The sequence below is a fragment of the Pecten maximus genome, chromosome 2 (assembly GCF_902652985.1).
Source record: "Pecten maximus chromosome 2, xPecMax1.1, whole genome shotgun sequence".
Classification (NCBI taxonomy): Eukaryota; Metazoa; Mollusca; class Bivalvia; order Pectinida; family Pectinidae; genus Pecten; species Pecten maximus.
Window position 1 is genome coordinate 39,489,753 of NC_047016.1, and position 21,878 is coordinate 39,511,630.

Genomic DNA, 21,878 nt, shown 5'->3' on the forward strand with positions numbered 1-21,878 from the left:
TGAGGTAATTATTTCTCTAAGGATGTCCTTGTTTGATAAACCTGAAATCTTCTGGCAGGGAAGATATTTTACCGTCACTTGATTTTTTGTGCAATATGCAGAAGGAATTTGACTGTTTTTTGTCTAATACACTTTGAGTTATCACCAAATTACTATTCATTATGCCGAGATTACACTCCAGTAGCAGGGACCTGCATATTCTTAAAACTGACTGCCTGCAGGTCAAATAATAAAAACTGATTCAGGACCTCAACTTTTTGAAGAAAACCCCCAGTATACTTGCTTTAGGTCCTGGGATGCCCTCAATACCCATTGGTCCTGCGACTCCATCATATCCACGATCTCCTTTTGGACCTCCGCTTCCTTTAATTCCTTGCATACCATGAAATCCCTAAAAGAAATTCAAACATTCATCTCTGTAACATTGATTACAGCACGTCATTCTAGCAAAAGCCCTGAAAGACTTCAATCAAAGGCCTGAACAACCGGAGAAACGAAGTGCTTTTGATATTTACGATACTAGCTTGATCGTTTGGATGTAATATTAATATTTACGATACTAATCTGATCATTTGGATGTGATATAAATATTGACAATAATGATCTGATCATATGTATGTGATGTTAATATTTATGATACTTACCTGATCATATGGATGTGATATTAATATTTACGATAATAGTCTGATGATCAAATATACAACACAGTTACCAGTAAACAACAGCAATGTGTGTTGGTAGTTATTGTTTTAACATTGCACAGTAAATAACAGCAATGTGTGTTGGTAGTTATTGTTTTAACATTACACAGTAAACAACAGCAATGTGTGTTGGTAGTTATTGTTTTAACATTACACAGTAAACAACAACGTGTGTTGGTAGTTATTGTTTTAACATTACACAGTAAACAACAGCAATGTGTGTTGGTAGTTATTGTTTTAACACAGTCACACAGTAAACAACAGCAATGTGTGTTGGTAATTATTGTTTTAACATTACACAGTAAACAACAGCAATGAGTGTTGGTAGTTATTGTTTTAACATTACACAGTAAATGTTTACAACACTTACCTTATCTCCCTTTTCTCCCAAAGCTCCAGATGGTCCTATATCACCCTGTCGATGAGAAATAAAATCAATAAAATCAGGATTCATAATGTTGAAAAATTTTCGTTTTCATTTTCCTAAAACTAACATATAATTTGTAAAAAATAAAAGGGCACACAGAGTCCACTTAAGTTGAGGTCACAAAGAGTCAACTCAATTATGAGGACACAAAGAGTCCATTTAATGGTGAGGGCACAAAAAGTCCACTTAATGGTGAAGGCACAAAGCGTCCACTTAAATAGTGAGGGCACAAAGAGCCAACTTAATTGTAAGGGCACAAAGAGTCCACTTAATGGAGAGGCAACAAAGAGTCCACTTAATGATGAGGGCACAAAAAGTCCACTTAATGGTGAGGGCACAGAGTCCACTTAATGGTGAGGGCACAAAGAATCCATTTAATGGAGAGGGCACAAAGAATCCACTTAATGGTGATTGCACAAAGAGTCCAATTAATGGTGATTGCACAAGGAGTCCTTTTAATTGTGAGGGCACAAAGAGTCCACTTAATGGTGAGGGCACAAAAAGTCCAATTAATGGTGAGGGCACAAAGAGTCCACTTAATGGCGAGGGCACAAAAAGTCCAATTAATGGTGAGGGCACAAAGAGTCCACTTAATGGCGAGGGCACAAAGAGTCCACTTAATGGTGAGGGCACAAAGAATCCACTTAATGGCGAGGGCACAAAGAGTCCACTTAATGGCGAGGGCACAAAGAGTCCACTTAATGGCGAGGGCACAAAAAGTCCAATTAATGGTGAGGACACAAAGAGTCCACTTAATGGCGAGGGCACAAAGAGTCCACTTAAATAGTGAGGGCACAAAGAGCCAACTTAATTGTAAGGGCACAAAGAGCCAACTTAATTGTAAGGGCACAAAGAGTCCACTTAATTGTAAGGGCACAAAGAGTCCACTTAATTGTAAGGGCACAAAGAGTCCACTTCATGGTGAGGTCACAAAGAGCCCACCTAGTGGCAATGTCACAAAGAACCATTTGTCATGCAAGTTTGTCAAGGTTAAAATTGGTGACTTACCTTCAGTCCTCTTGTTCCTGGGTAACCAACAATACCTTGCATACCTTGTGGACCCTGAAAGAAAACGACCTCTACTGTAAAAACATCAAGAAGAAATAAATGGAAAATCTAATGGTGAATCAACATATACTTCAAATAAACTTTTAAAAATCTGAATTATTTAACAATCCAAGGACTGGAGGATATGTACTCACAGTGTCGCCCTTAGTTCCTGGGTCTCCTGGGCGTCCTGGAACACCCTGTCAAAAACATTTCTCAAAGTAAATAATTTTGAACCAATTAATATATGTGCATATGAAAGACTTTCAAGATATCCTCTATCAAGAATTAACATGCTATTTCAATGTCACCATTTAAAAAAAAAAAATCTTTACACTTAAAATTACCCATTATTAATCAAATCATTTCAGACTATCAATTTGGTTATGAGCAGACCAAAACATTACAGCTCTATGCAAATCTCACTTACTGGGGTTCCAATGGGTCCAGGCATTCCCGGAAGACCTGGCTTGCCCTGTGGGCCAGGAATTCCCCGAGGGCCGATAGCTCCAGGAGGGCCTGGAGGTCCCTAATTTGGACAGAAGTTCAAACAAATTAAATCAGAGAACATTGAATTCAAAATGTTGATATAAGAAATTTTTCAAAAGATTTCTGTGTCAGTTAATGCTAATTTTGGAAATTTAAATAATCTGGGAAAAAGACAACGGTGATGAAAAGGATAATTTTTTTCATGGAAAATAAGAGATTGACAGCTATCAACTGAATAGAGAAGTACAGTTTCATATTAAAGATGCTTGTTCCTAATGTAAGGTCTATTCCAGTAAAATCTCTAACTCCAAAATAAATAAATTCAATTAAAGTTCTATTTCTATACAGATTATTATATATCTTTAAGCGACATCTTCAGACAAAACCTGAAATCTCAAGTCTGACCTATCTGTTTTATTGAAATAGCCAATTGAAAATACAAAAGTTGTCAATGAGTCATACAGTTTGTCCTGGTGCTCCAGACTGGCCGGGGGCTCCAGGGGCTCCATTTCCTCCCTAAACGATCGGTGGAAAGAATCATCATTAGAAACATTCCATGTTCAAGGTTCAAATGTTCAAGTCATCACGTTTCCAAAACATACCCCCCCCTTTTTTTTTTTTTGTAAATTAATTAGTATTTGACAATAACTACCTTCTGCACATTATATAACTCTGTAAAATATGCACAGTAAATATATGTAACATATGGTTACGCATGAGCACACATTTCAAAACTTTGAGATATCTTTTTATTGACTGGTTTGGTTTATTGCTTTAATATATACATCAACCAAAAATCTTTTCACCACACATAGTTGTACTATTAACAAAAACAACAAAAAAACAACAACAAAAAATTCAACTGTAAAATTAAAAAAACATTTTTGTGTTTTTTTTTTCTTTTCTTTTTAGATCAATTTTCAAATCTGACATCATTTATATGGATTATCACTAATCTGCCAACCAGCCTGAATCCCTGTCATCATTACCTGGTTTCCTTTTGGTCCTGTAGGTCCCTCAGTTCCTGGGATTCCCTATAATATATAATTATCACATCTTAACTACAAATACAATACACACATAATCACCGATGTAAAAACAATCGTTTCAGATTATGTCTTTATTGCTTTTTTTTTTTAAGCATTATAACGGAATTTTAAAACTCTGTGAATGAACAATTTCTCCCATTGGCATAAGAAATGAAGCATAGCCTAAATAAATATCAGGATGAATATACATGTAAAAATTATAGAGAGATCCCTGAATCAATTACTTACAGGTGGTCCCATGCTTCCTGTTCTTCCACGAGGTCCCAAGAAGCCACGTGGTCCCTGTAGATGTATAAATACAACATTGACAGAAACACTGGGCAACTGCTTACCACTAATTTCATATCTATTTTAAGTTTGTCTTGGCTAGAAATATTATTTCAAATTCAAAATATTAGTTATAAATTTCCCTCTGAGTCAGTACACAGAATGAGGAAGTAAGAAATAGCAATTATGTGAAAGAAATCAGAGAAAAGGTGTGTGGCACTGGAAAATTGGAAATCGAGTGGACAGATTAATATTATTTTTTTTTAAATCACACTGATAGTGCAATCTTAAAGTCCACTTTCTTCAAAATTCTATACTTTTATGAAATAAATGCCAATCTTAGAATTGTGTTATTTTTTATTATTCTATACATACTCACATTTTGCGTAAGAAATTTATCGATATTGTAGGCTTAAATATCAGTTCAATACTATATCAAAAGTGATGCTTTGCCCTACTCACTTACCATCTCTCCTGGTGCTCCGATAGGTCCAAACTCTCCGGGGTCACCCTGATTAACAAAGTACAAGCTACCATGAATTACATTTGAGAAATTGATAACCCTTAATCATGATATTTCTGAGAAAATATTGAAAGAAACACACGTAACTTTACTTTCAGTCATTTTGGGATGTCTAAAGAATCTAATCTTGCTTCTATTAATGACACGATTCATTGTGATTTTCATTATGTCCGGATTTTGATTCGATTCGTTTCTGCAAATTTGAATAAACTTCCGGTTTCTGCGAAAGGAAAGAGCTGTACAGACAATATCTTTGATTGGCTGACAGCTTGTACTATGAGCTGGCTCAACAAATCACAACAACTGTGACATGAACAAGACAATATCACATTATCATGGAAACCTGGTTGATCCACTGGCTTCTTTAAAACGAATGGAATGGAAGCATTTGAGCTTTCCGTCAGTTGGAGAGAAAGCAGACAAAAACACAATTGTCTGTCAATTATTTTGTAACCTTTTGTTCGTGTATTTATTGTGAAAAAAAATTTAACTCTATGCTTAATAAATAATCAAATTGAAAATAATCAAACTGTGAGGTTAGAATCGAGAATCAAATCAAATCATGGGATACTTGAACTGTTACACCCTTACTTGCTTCACAAGTATGGTACTGGATTCTCTTCCTGTACAGGATACTATGTTACAGAAATACAACATACAGCCATGTCAAAACAGTCCCCAGTATCTTATTAAAATGTGAGTATAGAGAAGTTAGTCTGATAGAGGAAATAGGGGTTTGTCGGACCACACCTACCTGTTTGCCCTCTGGTCCTATTGGTCCAGACTGACCTGGTGCTCCATTTGCTCCCTAAAGCAGAAACGAAACAATTAATTAACATTTTAATTACAGTATTACCTTATTACACCCTGACAATGCATGAAAACTCTTAATCCTAATAATTTGCTCCCTAAAGCAGAAAGGAAACAATTAATTAACATTTTAATTACAGTTTTACCTTATTACACCCTGATATTGCATGAAAACTCTCTTAATCCTAATAATTTTACAGTCTACCCTTCTCCTAAAAAATTCTTTTGTCCAATGTATAAATTCTATAGAACACTAATTATTCCTTGCATGATGATAGCTTCATGTTCTTCAGTGTCATGATAATCGTTGTATACTCACCCTCTCTCCCTTACTTCCTGGCATACCCATAATTCCAGGGAATCCAACTTCACCCTGGAAAACAGAGGATTTAAATTTAAAATTATTGAAACTGTACGAACTGCATTTAAATTTGATTTTCCCCTTCCTTATAACTTCCCACATGAATTTCTAAATTCTTGAAGGTAAACAAGAGGCCCAGAAGGCCTGAATTCCTCACACCAATAGGGAATAATGGTAAAATTATTTATTTAGAAATCTGATGTTGACCTAACTGAAGTAACGTTGGTGATATTTCAGAAAATGGTATATCAAATTTCTAACAGAGATGTAATTGCATTTGGTTTATCATAATATAGGGTGCTTGATGCATTAATGCATTGTCAAACCACACTTTTGATGAAACTAATGTAGGGCAGCAAGAGAAGCATGTTTCTGACTCTGCACAGTATACTGTAAACATCCTTGTTTCTATGAAGGTTTTATTTCATGATTTTGATAGGTCAACTATACATTTGGGCGTTATTTCTGCAAATTTTTCATTTCACCGATTCCATAAATACCACATATCGGTACATTACAAATAAGTGGCCAAATAGCCATATTATATTTAGCATAAATTTTCCCCTCACCTAAATTTCTACATTTACAGTAAGTCTTGAGATGCTGGTGCTACTTAAAGTTCAAAGCTTAACTATAGAGTCATTGGAATATTTGAGAAAATCATGCTTAAACATTATTGACATACTTGACCTACTGTAACCTTGAAAGCAAGTCAAAGTCATTTATATCAGAAACTTACAGTGCTCCATTCCATGTACCTATGGGGTAAATATCAGTAGCATGGGTCTTATGAAACTTGAAAAGAAGATTCTTTAAAAAGTTTTTTATTTAATTGGCTCATGTGACCTTGAGAATAAATAGGTCAGGGTCATTTATATGAGTAAACTGTTGGTTCTATCCTAGGAACCTTCTGACAAAATATCAATTAACAGTTTTCAAAAAGAAGTTTAAAGTTGACAGATGAATACAATGATGGACTTCGTGCCATTTGAGCTAAAAACAACTGAAATAGAATACCAACATTTAAATGAAACTGTTTTTGTGAAAAGGAACAAAATTTCATTTTATATGGTAACTCTTGTAAAAGGACAAGGAGAACAAGACGAGGAATTAGGAATGGTAAAACTCTGTTCTAATTCTACACCAAAATCAGGTAATGTAATGTCCTCAAAATGGGAAGTGGGGTAGTGTAACATTGGAACCAACAGACATATTGATGATCACTGAACAAGTCTAACTTCATATCACATAAGGAAACAGAATACTTTCCAATGGGATCATGATGTTGACCATATGACTTTCCAATGGTCTTCATCAATCTGTCATGGAAACCATTATATTGGAAACATCCAATCACCGTTGGTTAGGGGGAACAGAGATATTACCATCCAGAAATGGAAAATTTACTAAAGAGAAATTCCCTATTGGTCGGTTTCATCATTTATTTCTTTAAGGAGGATTACATACAGCCCGTAGGCTACCACTACGTTTTCTCTATTGGTTGGTTTCATTGCTTATTTAAGACGGATTACATACAGCCTGAAGTCTACTACTATGTTTTCCCTATTGGTTGGTTTCATTGCTTATTTAAGGCGGATTACATACAGCCTGAAGTCTACTACTATGTTTTCCCTATTGGTTGGTTTCATTGCTTATTTAAGACGGATTACATACAGCCTGAAGTCTACTACTATGTTTTCCCTATTGGTTGGTTTCATTGCTTATTTAAGGCGAATTACATACAGCCCATAGTCTACTACTATGTTTTCTCTATTGGTCGGTTTCATTGCTTATTTAAGACGGATTACATACAGCCCATAGTCTACTACTATGTTTTCCCTATTGGTTACTGTGTAAACACATCAGGTGACTACATATAGTTCAGGGATACCTTGTCTCCTGGAGGTCCCATGTTGCCACGTTCTCCCTCAGCACCTTCACGTCCCTATAACGATTCAAACATGCAAATTAGTGTCAAGTCTGAACACAGGTACAAAGGGTTGTATTCACATATATGAAGGAGAAAATTAATAACTGACCGTAGGATTCAAATTGGTTTAACAATCCTTTTATTTAATATACATTTATATGAGATGCAGGCTAAATATACTGTAACATAATCGAACACACAAACTTTCTGCAAAAAATAGAATCGTAAGTTGTAGTATTTTTTACCAATTTTTTTTTTTTCATATCCTGTCATAGATTTTATAAAAAATAATGCAGTCAAATGCTGACACTGAACCTATCTACTGGTAAACTGAGATTTAAAACATAGAAAACATTTCAATTGCCACAGAGCAAGATAATGTTCATCCAGAGGAATCTCACCTTCTTCCCTGACTTTCCCCTTGGTCCAGTTAAACCTCTTGGTCCTGTCAGTCCCTTAGATGATAGAATACAACAATGGATGAATTATTAAGATGTTCCAACAGATTTCAAACAAAATAAGACTAGATTACAGCCCATTAAATTACCTGAAAAGACTAACATGAAAATTTCTTCAGTGAGTTTATACTATCAGTCCAGCCATTGTCCTTTACAAACTTCTAACTTACTATCTTACTTTTCATAAAAAAAAAGTTTGATGTACAATTTAAAAAAGGAAATTGCATAGAAATTCTGTAACAAATTTCACATTTACCTTCAGAAGAGAGCGCAGATTTTAAGAAACAAGAAATTACATAGAAATTATGTGATTTTCACATTTATCTTTAGAAGAGAGCGCAAATTTTAAGAAACAGAGAAATTGCATAGAAATTCTGTGATAAATTTCACATTTACCTTCAGAAGAGAGCACAAATTTTAAGAAAATCTAAAACCGATAACTGAAATATTTTTCTTGATCCAATTTCATAATCACTATTATACCTGCTCTCCTGGGTTTCCAGAGTCTCCCTTGGAACCATCCACTCCCGGTGGGCCCTAAAGAAATCAAATGTACTGTATATTTTTTACAGCAGAAAAATTGTCATTCAATACATCTTTTTAACACATTTTTTTCAACAAGCAATAGCAGGGTGTGAACATTGTATTTATTCAATAATAAGCTATAAGGGCCTCAAAACAAACTTCGACTTGAAGTAAGAGGGGAGTTTATAGCAAGACAATGGGGATACCATTTGAAAGCATTCTTACTGAAATGCAAGACATGGGTGGGCTTATTATCAGACACATGCTTATTGTTTGACAAGTACAGTGTACACAGCAGCAAAATAAGGCAGATCATTGCCAAGCTTTCTAGCAATACCATACTTGATCAGCAATAAGCCTCTTACCGATTCCTATATTGCTGTTCAAGTACAGTACATCACACTGAAGCACCAAAGAGAATACAATACTTATTTTTATATATAAGAAACTTACCACAGCACCAGGAAGACCAGTCATACCGAGGGGGCCTCGGGCTCCTGACATTGCCATCTGGAAAGACAAATATTTAATTGGCTGAATTTATAGTTTTGTTTACTTTTAATAAGTATTTCTATTAAATGGTTGCAAAACTAAAATGTATTATTTTTTGAAGTGAATTTTATCATAAAACTGGCCTGTTTTGTCTTGTTACGTATCTGAAGTCACGATCATCTCATGTTAATAACACTTGTTGTAAGATAATATTTGATTGTACCAGTAGTGAAATAATGTATCACCAGAGTCAAACTTTACCTGCCATTTATCTGATTTGCTTATTTTTAATGTGTTCTTGTGATAAATAGAATCTTTATACTGTTGTCAATACTGTATTGAATCTATCAACCATAAACAAGATATAAACAGGTGGATTTATCATATTTATGTATTTGTGAGGGTTGAATTGAATCTTTCCTCAATTGAGAATGCCTTGCACTAACATGAGGTACACAGAGTAAGTAATGATTCAGCTATTCAATACAGTATACCAGAACATTCTTGGAGAATCTTTCTCACCATATGTTGTTCCAACATGGTCCTGAAAGCTGCAGCCTGGTTGGAAGTTTTGCCTTCAGTTGGGAGCTAAAATACACAAATTTACATACCATCATAAAATCATTAATATCATTAAAATTAGGGATGAGATGGGCTTTGTAATAATAAATTGCATGTGTTGAAATTAGAGTTCTCTTGTCGTTTGTCTATTAAATAGTCAATTAAATTAAATTTTATATGCATGACTACCAGGACAACATACAGTTTCACAAGGGAGGTAACCTCGTAGGGTCCCATATCAATGAGAGAACATCAACAAGGGAGGTAATCTGTAGGGTCCCATATCAATGAGAGAACATCAGCAAGGGAGGTAACCTCGTAGGGTCCCATATCAATGAGAGAACATCAACAAAGGAGGTAATCTGTAGGGTCCCACATCAATTACATGACTTCAACTGGGGAGGCAATATGGTAGGATGCAATATCACTGAAGAACTTTAACAGGGGAGATAATCTGTTGGGGTCTCATATCATTAATACAAATTTAACAACGGCAGGGGAGTTAAATGTATAAACCAGTAGTATTTTAAGACAGAAGGCAATCTGGTAGGACTCCATATCACTTACTGGGAGGATGAAGACATGGCCAGGTGCTCCCTGGATTCCAGAAGCTCCTGGAACTCCGTCGCGTCCAGAAAATCCCTGAAATTGTCACATACATCATTATTCTCAGCCTTTATATATATTTCATATATCAAATCTCAATTCACACAAAATGCATTAGTTATAATTATAATATTAAATCTTGGTCCCCAAAGGACAATACTGGCTTATTGACTTTATTGAATACACAATGTAAGTACAGAAATATTACATAAATAAAAATAACTTGTTTGTCGTTATCTTAAGATATTCTGCTAAAACAGTATTTCTTACATATGCACTGTAGCCAGTTACTTATATGGTTTTGTTAATTCAAAATATATTTTCATATTTATCTTTCAGATTAAGGTAAAACCAAATGTTTGACAACAAAAGTTTGAGCGATCAGACCTAACACTTGGCAAAATCATCTTAAGCAAAGTTTAATCAAATATCTGACCAGCAGATATGTATGCAGATATTTTATAATGGATGTGAATAATTAAAAGAAATTCAAGCTTGTTCACAATTTAGAAATGAAATGTTTAAGCATCAACTACTGGCGTTGAAGCACTTGATCCAATTCTATTGGCATTACCCGCTCTCCAGGGGGTCCTGAAGGTCCAGAGGGTCCCCGGGGGCCTGGAGGTCCTGGTGGTCCCTATAACATAAGGTATCACAACTGAACATAGTTACTCAGGGAAAAAGTTCTGAAATCACTTCATGCAATCAGCCAAAGTATTGCAGAACATTGATAAGATGGCTGTTTTAGTAAGTCTTAGTCATGTGACAAAACTGCTGTATTGTGTATTATGTCATAACATTGATATCATTCATGTTTCTAAATTTATGAATTAAAACTTTAAAATGGAAAATCATTTGTATGACCGACTTTACCATTTTTTTTGTGGTAGTTCACACTCATAAAAATTTCAGCTTTCTGCCATACTTTTGAAATTTACACACATAATGGTAATACATGTACATGCTTTGTAAAGATTTTTTTCATACCAAATTTAAGCACTTGTTCTCAATTTTCAAGGTGCATTTTTTGTTGAAACATGTAGTGAATCAAGTATTTTTTGTCTTTAATGTGATAAATGTAACGACACTTTGTTGTGTAAGTAAAGCGATCAAAAGATTGCTTGTAATAAATAACCAAACACAGGAATCCAGATAATATCGAAAAATGAAAGTAAATAGTGTGATGATTGAAATCATTTTATAATTTTCTCCTGATAAGATACGGTACTGGTATTCATTTGTTTTGGAATCTATACAAGCATGTTTACAGCAAGTAAGTATGCATTCCAGTACTTTTCAAACACTCGAGAGTAAATTCCAGCACTTTTCTAGCATTGACCCTAAATCCCAGCACTTTCCCAACATTAACCCCCAATTCCAGCACTTTTCATCATCTTTACAAACCATGTAATACACTGAACATGTCTTATACTTACATATCTGTAGGCGTAGGATACTCCAGTAGATTTATCATACTCCAAAAGCTGTAAAGTAATCATTCAAATTTAAACAATCTCTTGCAATAAAATATCTATGTTCTCTGTTTGGATTTCAAAAACATCAACTGCAACAATTTATAGATTTTGATTCCCTCAAGCAAATACTTAGCTACAGTTTTTAATTATTGGATAGAGTTATGGATTTGTAAATATAGAAACCATTGATTATGAAGCCTGTGGTGTATGATTACATTGTAGAAATATTTTTCATTTTAAAAACGTTTACAACATTATATTACACAGAACAGTCATTGCCAAATATAACAGATCCCCAACATGCGACTTGATTTCCACCCTGGATAGTAAGATAACTTCTATAGTTAAGATACATGATTATTTGAGACCTCATATATTAAAATTTTGCACAGATGAATACTGCAAACATATATATTTTAGTGATAATCTTATTTTAGCGCTTTTTGCCATAAAAACATTTCGCTAAATTATGACTATGCTATTACAGTTGGTATATTGTTTTCAATGGAAAGCACTGTGGGCGTGTTGATGCCTCATTGTGCTAGGTTAGTTATGTGCTAATTTATTTAAACCCTAAAATTTGAGCTCACTAAAATAAATTTGTTCACAATAAAAGAAATCAGGATTTTACTGACCACATGTCCTTCTTGGTCCGTGAGGAGATCGGGTCCCATTCCAGACTTTTCAATAGGCAGGTATTCCAATTCTCCCTCTGGAATCACAGGAAGTTGGATAGCAGCCCCAGACTTATCAATGACCATACCATCTGGGTACATGATGCTGGAGTCGGACTTGGGGCGACCGACAACTTCGGTTTCAGTGGTGATTTGCTCACCACAGTTAGGGGCAAACTTTGTGCACAGAGCTTCAGCAGCCGAGGCACCACGGACAAAAAGCATTTGTTGGAATAAACCCTGCACAGAAAACAAGTCTTGTAAATATGGAAGCATACCTAAATTGAGCATATAAATTACACCTTAACTTACAAAGACCATCAACAAAACTTACACAGAAAATAATTCAATTTCAATATATTTACACAGAACCACTACATATTGCTCTACAATTTTATTGTAAGGAAAACTGGCTTCAAAACAAGAAATTATTGATTTGTAAAATATCAAAAAAAAAAGTTCTTTTCTCTATTACAACCAAAAGTAGTTTCTGTTATTTACAAATAATTCACAAGTTAAGAGATATTAAACCCTTTTCTGGCATAGGACCCTGACCTGAAATGACCTTGACCTTTATGACCTGGGAAGAACCGTAGCTCAAACCAATTCATTTGAGAAAACCTGGTACCCATTTATTCATTTGCTCACTTTTAGGCAGGTCATCTCAAACGGCTCCGAATTGATGAAATGCCCATAATATCAACTTAATTTAATCTGCACAGATTCCACATAAAAATCGCAACATAAAAATCAACAAAAAAGCCTGCCAAATGCATACCCATACATTTCAAGTTTTTAACTCTACAGAATGGTATGAAAACCACAACTTCAGATACAAAATAATGAACAAGTCCTCATATGTCTACCAATGAAAAAACACAATACAGTTATGTATTGAATAACATTGACTTGTTACCTCAAATAATGTCTCATCATCCAGATTAGATCCCAAGAAAATAACGGCATCTTGTGGAAGTGATAGAGGTCTGTTTTTTAGATTGATTGGTTCTAATTCTTGACAGTTGTGATACACCGTCAATACATCCTTCTTGATACCCAGTGCTAACCTTGTCCAGCTGTGGGGGACAAAACATGGTCATATGATTAACAGAGGTGATAGAAAAATAAGTCACAATCAGAGCATCAAGTTGACCCATGTTTTCTTAGTAATTTCAGAATCGAATCACTATTTCTCATAAATCTGAAGGGTCAAAACATATTTATTAAAATAGACATATCCCTTCAAATCAAAGATTCAAACATCGTTTTTGGAGTCAAAACAATAAAAAAATACTCTAACCGGTCTACTAGATGTCCTGACATGATTTATACATTTTGTTTTAAGTTATTGTATGAATGAACAGATTTATAATTCAAACGACTCATATTTATATCAAATGACATACAAAGCATTTTCCCCATATATATGCTACGAGTAATTGGCTTGGTTTTGTATTGTCCATGTCATTACTTTGCATACACAAATTCATGAGATGTTTACGAACTGAACAAGGACCACATGACAGGACACGTGTGGAAAGCTGGTTGTTCATGCCCATAAACTATAACATCATAAGCACAGATATCAAAATACAATAAGTATTCATCAACAAGATAATAACATCCTGTTTTCTGCTGTTGGCAAATTTTAACTTAATCCCACCAGTGGAACTAGAGAGGAAGTCTAAAATTTGTTTTCAAGATGACGGCTAATTTTGATTTAGAACCGACCCAAGGACAATCTCAGCATCTGTCTTGAATTGGCAAGTTTAAGCTCAACTTGAGAAGCTTAAATGCTGAAAAGGTCATGTTCTACCATTCAGGTCAGATGACCCTAAATTTATTTTATGTTAATGTCTATCATTTATTTAAAAAGGAGTGATGACTTAATCTCAAAATCCACCAAATCACCAGAGGGACGGAACAATAAAACTAACAATCTGTGTACATACATATATATTTCAATTTTGAAATAATAGCACTATTTTCATTTTTTCATTCATTCTGATTTCAAAGGAAAATTAACTAAAATCATCTTGAGAAATATTTAATGACATCACTGATTATACAGTGTACACAAAATGAAATTGTGTTAACTTCAGAATTACTCGTTCAATTTCCATGATGTCTGTTAAAGTCATTGCCAATCAATATGCATCATATATTTTAAAAATATTTTTATAGATTCAACACTTTAACACAAACTTTGTGTGTGTGTACACTCTGCACACGAAGTGGAGGTGTGTTCTCATATTTATCCCCCTAGGTGTCAGAATGCAACCTCTTTAATCCCGAGCCTGAATCAAAATATGCACAGCCACAAAATGTGAATAATCACTGTATTGTAGGGTTTTGGGATCCAGGATCATTTCATTAGTCTTGGAATGGTAAAGGACTGGTGACATACATTATATTATTTTTCAATATTTAATAAGTGGGTTTTTAGGAAAATGAATTGAATCTACATTTGAAGAGAAATTCTAAAAAGTCAAAAATTTTCTGTAACAACAGTCTTCATTATTTCCTAAACAATTGACACAAAAACTGTGTTTATTTTTACCGAAAACACAGGCATATTTCATACACCTCTACGAATGATTTTTGCACATGACATGTATATAACATTCTGTATTTATCCTTAAATAAGCCCTCTCCCCTATTGTAAAGGTTCAGTATTAAAGTTTTGGGAGAGATTATTTGTGAATCACTTCTAGTCTACTTTTTTAAAATGGATGATTTTGCAAAAACAAAGAAAGGGCCTTATTTCAGACAAGGTCTTATTTGTTGTTTTATACAGTATTACAACCCCCTTTTTTCAATTTTATTCTCAAAAAAATCTACAAGTTTATATTTAAAGATAGTTCACATTCTCTTTAAAAGAATATGTGATTGTACACTAATTCCCTAATTATGCTAAAGCATGTTTCATCATTGTTTGCTCAAAATCTGACTTCGGTTATCATCGGAACCTTTACTGCTGTTATGATATCATAACAGCATTGCATAAAATATCCCTACAGAGGTATTTTGTTTCCGAATATCAAATAGTGTCAGTTTAACCATAACTTGACATCAGGATTAAAACACAAATATTAAACTGTAGATTAATTGGTTTTTTTTTGGGAACAAAGACATGTGGCGTCCCCTCTTTTCCCTTACTAGGCAATGAATATGTTTGAATTAAATTGACCTTTGACCTGAAAATGAAGGTTTTACCCATTTACCCCAGGGTCTGTCTCGTAGATTACTTCTTATTGTCATGAAATATGACCCTATTATAGAACAATGTACATCGCCTGTGGGTAATGCTTATAATGCTTTAACTATTCACCGGTTTAAAAGTTATCGCCCAGAAAAAAGGCAACACTTTTTTTTTAACTTTTGACATTTAGGTCAAGGTCGCAATGATCCAATGGCAGAGCTCTGCACCTTGTCAGTGGTATAAAGGTATACCGGTACACTAACATTCATTAATATATCTTTGAAAGCCTTTCTGTGTTTTCGTCACATATAAATTATGACAAAATTACAAGATATGTTAAATGATAGAATATATACCCTAATGAAGATTTATTATGAGAACCAATATCATAGTTCTTCATTATTGCCATAAAATCAGGAAACTATCCACTGATAATGGGTAATCTCTGACGCAGAGCTCCACTCTCTATATGTAAATGACCCGAGGAAAATATGTCATCAATGCAAACTGGTTTGTTTTGAAGAATGGTAGACTGACAATCAAAGCAGTGCATCAGAAGATCAAGGTCGATCAGACATACTGGTTGCTGCCGCAACGACAAAGAAAATGATTGGGTAAAATCACAACATTGTCTACAACTTACAGAGTCAATGTGAGTCTGTTAGACAAAAACTAAAGCTTGGTCAAACATGAAAAGCCACTGTGAAATGGCAATGAACTTCTTGGTATTTGATAAACAAACCCATGCTTTTCTGTTTATCATCCAGGGATGTAACTCGTCATGTTCAGGGTTGGCTCAAGTTCTATTTTTAGATGTTTATTACATAAACTTACTTATGAATTGTAGATGTAACTGAGCAGGTTTGACGGAAATTATATGAAGATAAATCCATAGGGGATTATAAAGTTTAACTTGGTAAAGTTTTATATCTACAAACTTAAACATATGGAGGCTTTAAACCTTTAAACTTATTGCTCAGACACAAAATTTTGCACTTTTTGACCTTTGAAATTGAGGTCAAGGTCATAATATTCCAACGACGGAGCACTGCACTTCATAATTAGCAGGTGATCGGGGTATACAGAAATTTTCATTATGAGATATTGAATAGTTTAACAGTTATTCCCTGGGTAAGAATGATTGGGAAATTTTGCACTTATTAACCTTTCACCTTGATGTCAAGGTCACCAATGGTAGTGCACTGCACATTTGCTTTGGGTTGACCAGGGATGTTTGACTATTAAGTAAATTACCAGCTGCCTAGTTCAAATTTAATTTGAGGTTGGATCCCAGACATCGTCATTTACAGTGCTCATTCAACAGATACTACACTTTTGGTATACAGTTTTCTCTCAGACATTCACACTGAAGTTAAGCAATGCTCTCAAATTTTGGCCAAGTTGTTTTTGTAAACATATGCACCAAATCAGAACTTGACATGCATATCATCAATATGTACATGCACAAATACATACCAAATTACAGTTCTATATTCAGTTTCCATTAGAGAGGAAATGAGCAGAAATGAAATTTTGATGGAATGACAGCAAGGGAAACACTACACCATGAAATGCAGAGGCCATTCATTTTTTTTATCCAGCTGAAAGAAGGAAAAACTATAATCTGGTTTAGCCTCAGAATATAGCATCATCCGAATGTGATGGAAATTTAACATGTATAACTTACCCTGAACTTGAGTCAACACCCAAATCATAAGCAACTTCTTGTCGCTGAATAGGGTGGTCGCCATTGAATAGAAATCTTGTTGTTCGTCCAACCATTAAACTCATCAATTCATTTAATTCATTGGAGTAAATTGAAAACAGTGTCGTGTCAACGCCCGGATTTTTTTTAAAGATAAGAATGATGGAAAAGTCATCCACAAAAAGTCCACCTGAAAAAGAATTCCAAAAAAATATTAAAGAACTTGACTAAAGTTTTGAGGTTTTTTTTTCCACAAACAGTAGAGTATCAGTCTGTCTAAACAGAATTCTGAATATGACCAGCAAGTTAACAATAAGATTCTAATACATGTATATCTTATACACTGGTGACCCTGCTTCTCTAGTCTATAGGAGCAATTTTTATCTAAGGTGCATGCTCTTGACTTTCAAAGTATCCAGATTTTAATGTAAATTACTTACAAAAAAATAAAATATAATGATTCAATTGAAATTCTCATATTCATTAGGAATGCACCCCACCAGCCCATAACCAGCAAGCAAGACAGCAGGAGGCATATAGCCTAAACGCACATGTGGATTTATCAGATCAGAGATTCAATAAATGGTATAATGATGAGATAAAATATTCCATGAGATATTTTTCTTTATATCTTTCTTCTGTGGTGTAAATTAAGAGTGGTTGTGACATCCTATATACCTCCTGGTAAAATCTCTCTGGAGGATTTGACATTGGGTTAAACTGTTGATCCTGATACTTAACATTGTGGTATATATTTTTAGTTGTCTGAGGTCAATAAATAGAGTACTAAAGCCAACAGGTCAAGCTGTACATCAACCTTTATCAATGTCGTATAATTTTCCTTTTCAGATATGACAGCAATGTAAGGTCATGCAAAAGGTCAATATGTAGGTAAACAAAGGTCAATTTGTCAGTAATCAAAGTCAACTTGTACATAATTAAAGGTCAAACGTAGGTACCGTAATTATATAATCACAGGTCAATATATAGGTAATCAAAGGTCAATATGTAGGTTATCAAAGGTCAATATGTAGGTAATCAAAGGCCAATATTTAGGTAATCAAAGGTCAATATGTCGGTAATCAAAAGTCAATATGTCAGTAATCAAAGGTCAATATGTAGGTAATCAAAGGTCAATATGTCGGTAATCAAAGGTCAATATGTCGAATCAAAGGTCAATATGTAGGTAATCAAAGGTCAATATGTCGGTAATCAAAGGTCAATATGTAGGTATTCAAAGGTCAATGTGTACAGAATTAAAGGTCAATAGTAACATAATCAAATGTCAATATATACTGGTAAATCACCAAATACCACTGGTTAAAATTGTTATCAACTATTTTTCTATTGATATGGTTTACTTTTTATTTGTAAGTTTTAAATAAACAGCAAGGGATAACTCAAAAAATAGGTCATTCAAGGTTAGAAGCTAAATATTTTCTTTATACTTCTTGTAACTCTGTTCAGTGTGATCATAATGACAAATGTCTGTATATGATTTGGTCTTTAAGGACTTACTATACAATATATTTTCTATCGATATACATTTGATAATTTTTTTTAATCTTGCATTTTTTATGTAAGGACATGACATCCAGTAATCTCTTTTCCTGTCATAATTTTACACTTTTGCTCTATAAAAATTAAAATCCCCAATTTCAACAAGGAAATGATTTTCCAAAATGGCCAGGAAAAACCAAGAATGTCCAGCAGCAAATTTTATGTGTAGTATTATTTATACGGTCCCCTTTGTGTCATCTTCACTAGTCAAGGAGTGGATCATACTGAAACCAATTGGCAAGTGAGGATGCCTTTGTGTGGGCCCCTAGCTAGCACCATCTGGTAACTTTGTACAGCTCCTAGTCAGTTTCAAAACGTTAATACATATCTTAACCACTATAATGTACTAATGCGGGCATAAATACATCACTAAGTTTAGTATTGTTTCAGTTTGAGTTACCCTATCCACAAATTGAAAATTGTAACCCCAAAAGTCATCCATTAGACCTCTGAAAACATGTTTTTTACCCTCCAAAATCAGATTTGACTCTTGGGATGGAAGGTACATGTCTATTTGGCATACGTTTTGACCCTTATAATTTGAAAAAAAAATAGCGATTTGACTTCTGAAATCGCTAAAAATCAAGGGTCAAACTGTATTCCCTGCTCCCATATGACCCCCACCACCGATAAAGGCTGTGTTAGCCATATTGTAAGTTGGATGAACCTCAAAACAGCAACAGTTGTTCAATCATTTACATGAAGTTTCATTAATGTAATTCAAACAGTATTTGAGTTCAATGTTAAAAAAGGACTTCCTGTTGACCCTTGACATTTAGCAATTTCAGTCGCTGAAGTCAAAGCATCTTTTCTCAGAAATGTGAAGGATCAAAACATACAGCAGAGACATGTACTTTCAAACCCAAGAGTCAGAAATATAATTGCAGAGATCTACATGTACAGCCCTAAAAAAGCTTCTTAAGACAGTGGTCATTGTGGCCACCTTTAACGTCATTTTCACTTGAAACAAGATGAAAATGGGTCAGTATGTAATCAGGAATTTTCCTACAATAGAAACAGGGTCCGTTAAATAGAGCCATTCCCCTAAAAAATCTTGTGAAAATTTCCAATTTGCCACTAAAACATTCCCAATTCAATTAAGCATGTTTTATTGTTTTATATACAAAGACCTATATTAAGGCAATTTTGAAAAATAAAAAACAGCTACAGATAACAAAATGAAATTAAAAATAATATAAAGGCAATATTCAAAAACTGAAATTTGTATGAATTTCACTATTTTTAGGTTTTTCCCAATGTCACATTTTGCCGCGTAGAAATTCCTAATTCCACGGACCCTGGACCCAGTTGAAAAATTGTAGGAAAATCCCTGCTGCAATTATCTGACATACTGCAGATTATTTCACAGTTGTTTAATTAAAATCAGCATATGATTGAAGTTTATGGACGACACACATTTGATTACGGTATACCTATAGCTCATACCAGACTTGGGATCAGGTCAATTAAAAAACACGATAACAATTTATCTCAAAACTTACTAAAATCACTCAATCAATAGAAAATGACAAAACTTACCCGGACTAAATATCGTATTGACATTGGCAGTAAGTGATGTACTTGGAGTAAACTCTGTAGCCGTATCGGTTTCATTTTGAAGTTTTCCTCTTTTGTCACAAAATCCTTGAACAGTTCTTACATTTTGGAAATTGTCATCAATGGTCACTATATCAGACAATACAAAAACTGAAAAACAAAAATAAGGTAATTAATATCCACACTCTATGAATATAACATAATTATATATGTGCATTAATAATTTCTCAAAGAAAGAATAAATTATAAAACAAATATTTAACATCAAATTATCTTTCAAATATGAATACATTAACCTTTTGAGATAACAAAGTAATTTACAAGAAGCAGACGGTAAGTATTTGTCTATTTTATCATAAAACGAGCATCAGACCTGAAAAATAAGCTGTGGGGTGTGTACATGTACATAAGAAGTGCAAATGATAAACCTATCTTACAATTCGGATCATATTTTATAGTCAGATTGACACTAAAGTTTGTCACATTTGACAAAATCTCTCTGTACATGTCTTAGTATGTAAATACATTGTGTAAACTGAAATGCAGTTAAATCATTTGATAGTTTTTACATAATATGTAGACAAGATTTATAGACTCCCTCTTCCTACATGACATGGGTTTCTACCAGACATTAAAATTTTCATGGTTGGGGTGGAGTTCCATAGTCCAGTAATAGTGGGGTTATTGGTGGCTGTATATATATACAGAGGTACAAGCAGATGTGTTGTTTAAATAGTGGTTCATCAAACTTGTTAGTAGCTTTAATTTCCTCGGGACAAAACACCAAATGTTACATATGAAATGGAAATTTCCTAAAAATGTTCTAACGCTAGATGTTTTTGCAAGAGGAAACTCGGACTAAGAAAGATAAATATCTACTTCAGCTAGCTAAAGGCCTCTGGCTATTTTTTGGTTCCGACGCCAACTGACCTTAAACTGAATGCTATTTTACACTGTTTAAGTTCCACCCCGATTTCAGGGTAGAAAGAAAGATAAAATCATATCAGCATTTGTGTATTTACAGTCTGTGTATGACATATATCCTATTTAAACAGTCCTAGTCACTAGTTCACACCAAATTAATAATAATTTGCCACAAAATAATTTGCTACATCATGACAACGCTTCAAGTAACCTATTTCAAACATGACGGCATTGGTCGTTAAAATACAGAATCTGTATGTATACCAACAGATCAACTATATATAAAGTAGGAAGAAAATAGCCTTCATTTGTTTTTGCTTCATATTCCATTTTTGTTTTTACCGGACTGCCATTTTCAATCATCAGTGCTGTTGACGGAATATGCAGCCTGGAAAAATGGAAATAATCTTGATTGTGTCTCTGATTCAGTGATTGCTATCTTTGTGGATTTAATGTGGAAAAACACATGATTAAGAACAAAACAATATCACAATTATATGTGCACCAATATAAAGGTAATACAGTTTAACTGTAT

The 21,878-nt window shown here is 34.1% G+C and overlaps 1 protein-coding gene across 2 annotated transcripts in view; it reads right to left on the bottom strand.

Annotated features, from left to right (window-relative positions):
* Positions 1–21,878, bottom strand: part of LOC117322046 (collagen alpha-1(XI) chain-like) — a 72,162-nt gene that overhangs the window by 37,120 nt on the left and 13,164 nt on the right. For both annotated transcript variants that reach the window (XM_033876770.1, XM_033876771.1), the window contains exons 2-24: positions 20,402–20,569; positions 17,285–17,492; positions 13,312–13,471; positions 12,357–12,635; positions 11,683–11,730; positions 10,821–10,883; positions 10,208–10,282; positions 9,602–9,667; positions 9,041–9,097; positions 8,546–8,599; positions 8,006–8,059; positions 7,566–7,619; positions 5,633–5,686; positions 5,258–5,311; positions 4,447–4,491; positions 3,942–3,995; positions 3,654–3,698; positions 3,127–3,180; positions 2,606–2,704; positions 2,331–2,375; positions 2,137–2,190; positions 1,072–1,116; positions 284–391 (exon numbers count right to left, since the gene is read on the bottom strand). In XM_033876770.1, coding sequence (XP_033732661.1) covers positions 284–391; positions 1,072–1,116; positions 2,137–2,190; positions 2,331–2,375; positions 2,606–2,704; positions 3,127–3,180; positions 3,654–3,698; positions 3,942–3,995; positions 4,447–4,491; positions 5,258–5,311; positions 5,633–5,686; positions 7,566–7,619; positions 8,006–8,059; positions 8,546–8,599; positions 9,041–9,097; positions 9,602–9,667; positions 10,208–10,282; positions 10,821–10,883; positions 11,683–11,730; positions 12,357–12,635; positions 13,312–13,471; positions 17,285–17,492; positions 20,402–20,569 — 1,943 coding nt within the window. The remainder of the gene's footprint in view (positions 1–283; positions 392–1,071; positions 1,117–2,136; positions 2,191–2,330; positions 2,376–2,605; positions 2,705–3,126; positions 3,181–3,653; positions 3,699–3,941; positions 3,996–4,446; positions 4,492–5,257; positions 5,312–5,632; positions 5,687–7,565; positions 7,620–8,005; positions 8,060–8,545; positions 8,600–9,040; positions 9,098–9,601; positions 9,668–10,207; positions 10,283–10,820; positions 10,884–11,682; positions 11,731–12,356; positions 12,636–13,311; positions 13,472–17,284; positions 17,493–20,401; positions 20,570–21,878) is intronic.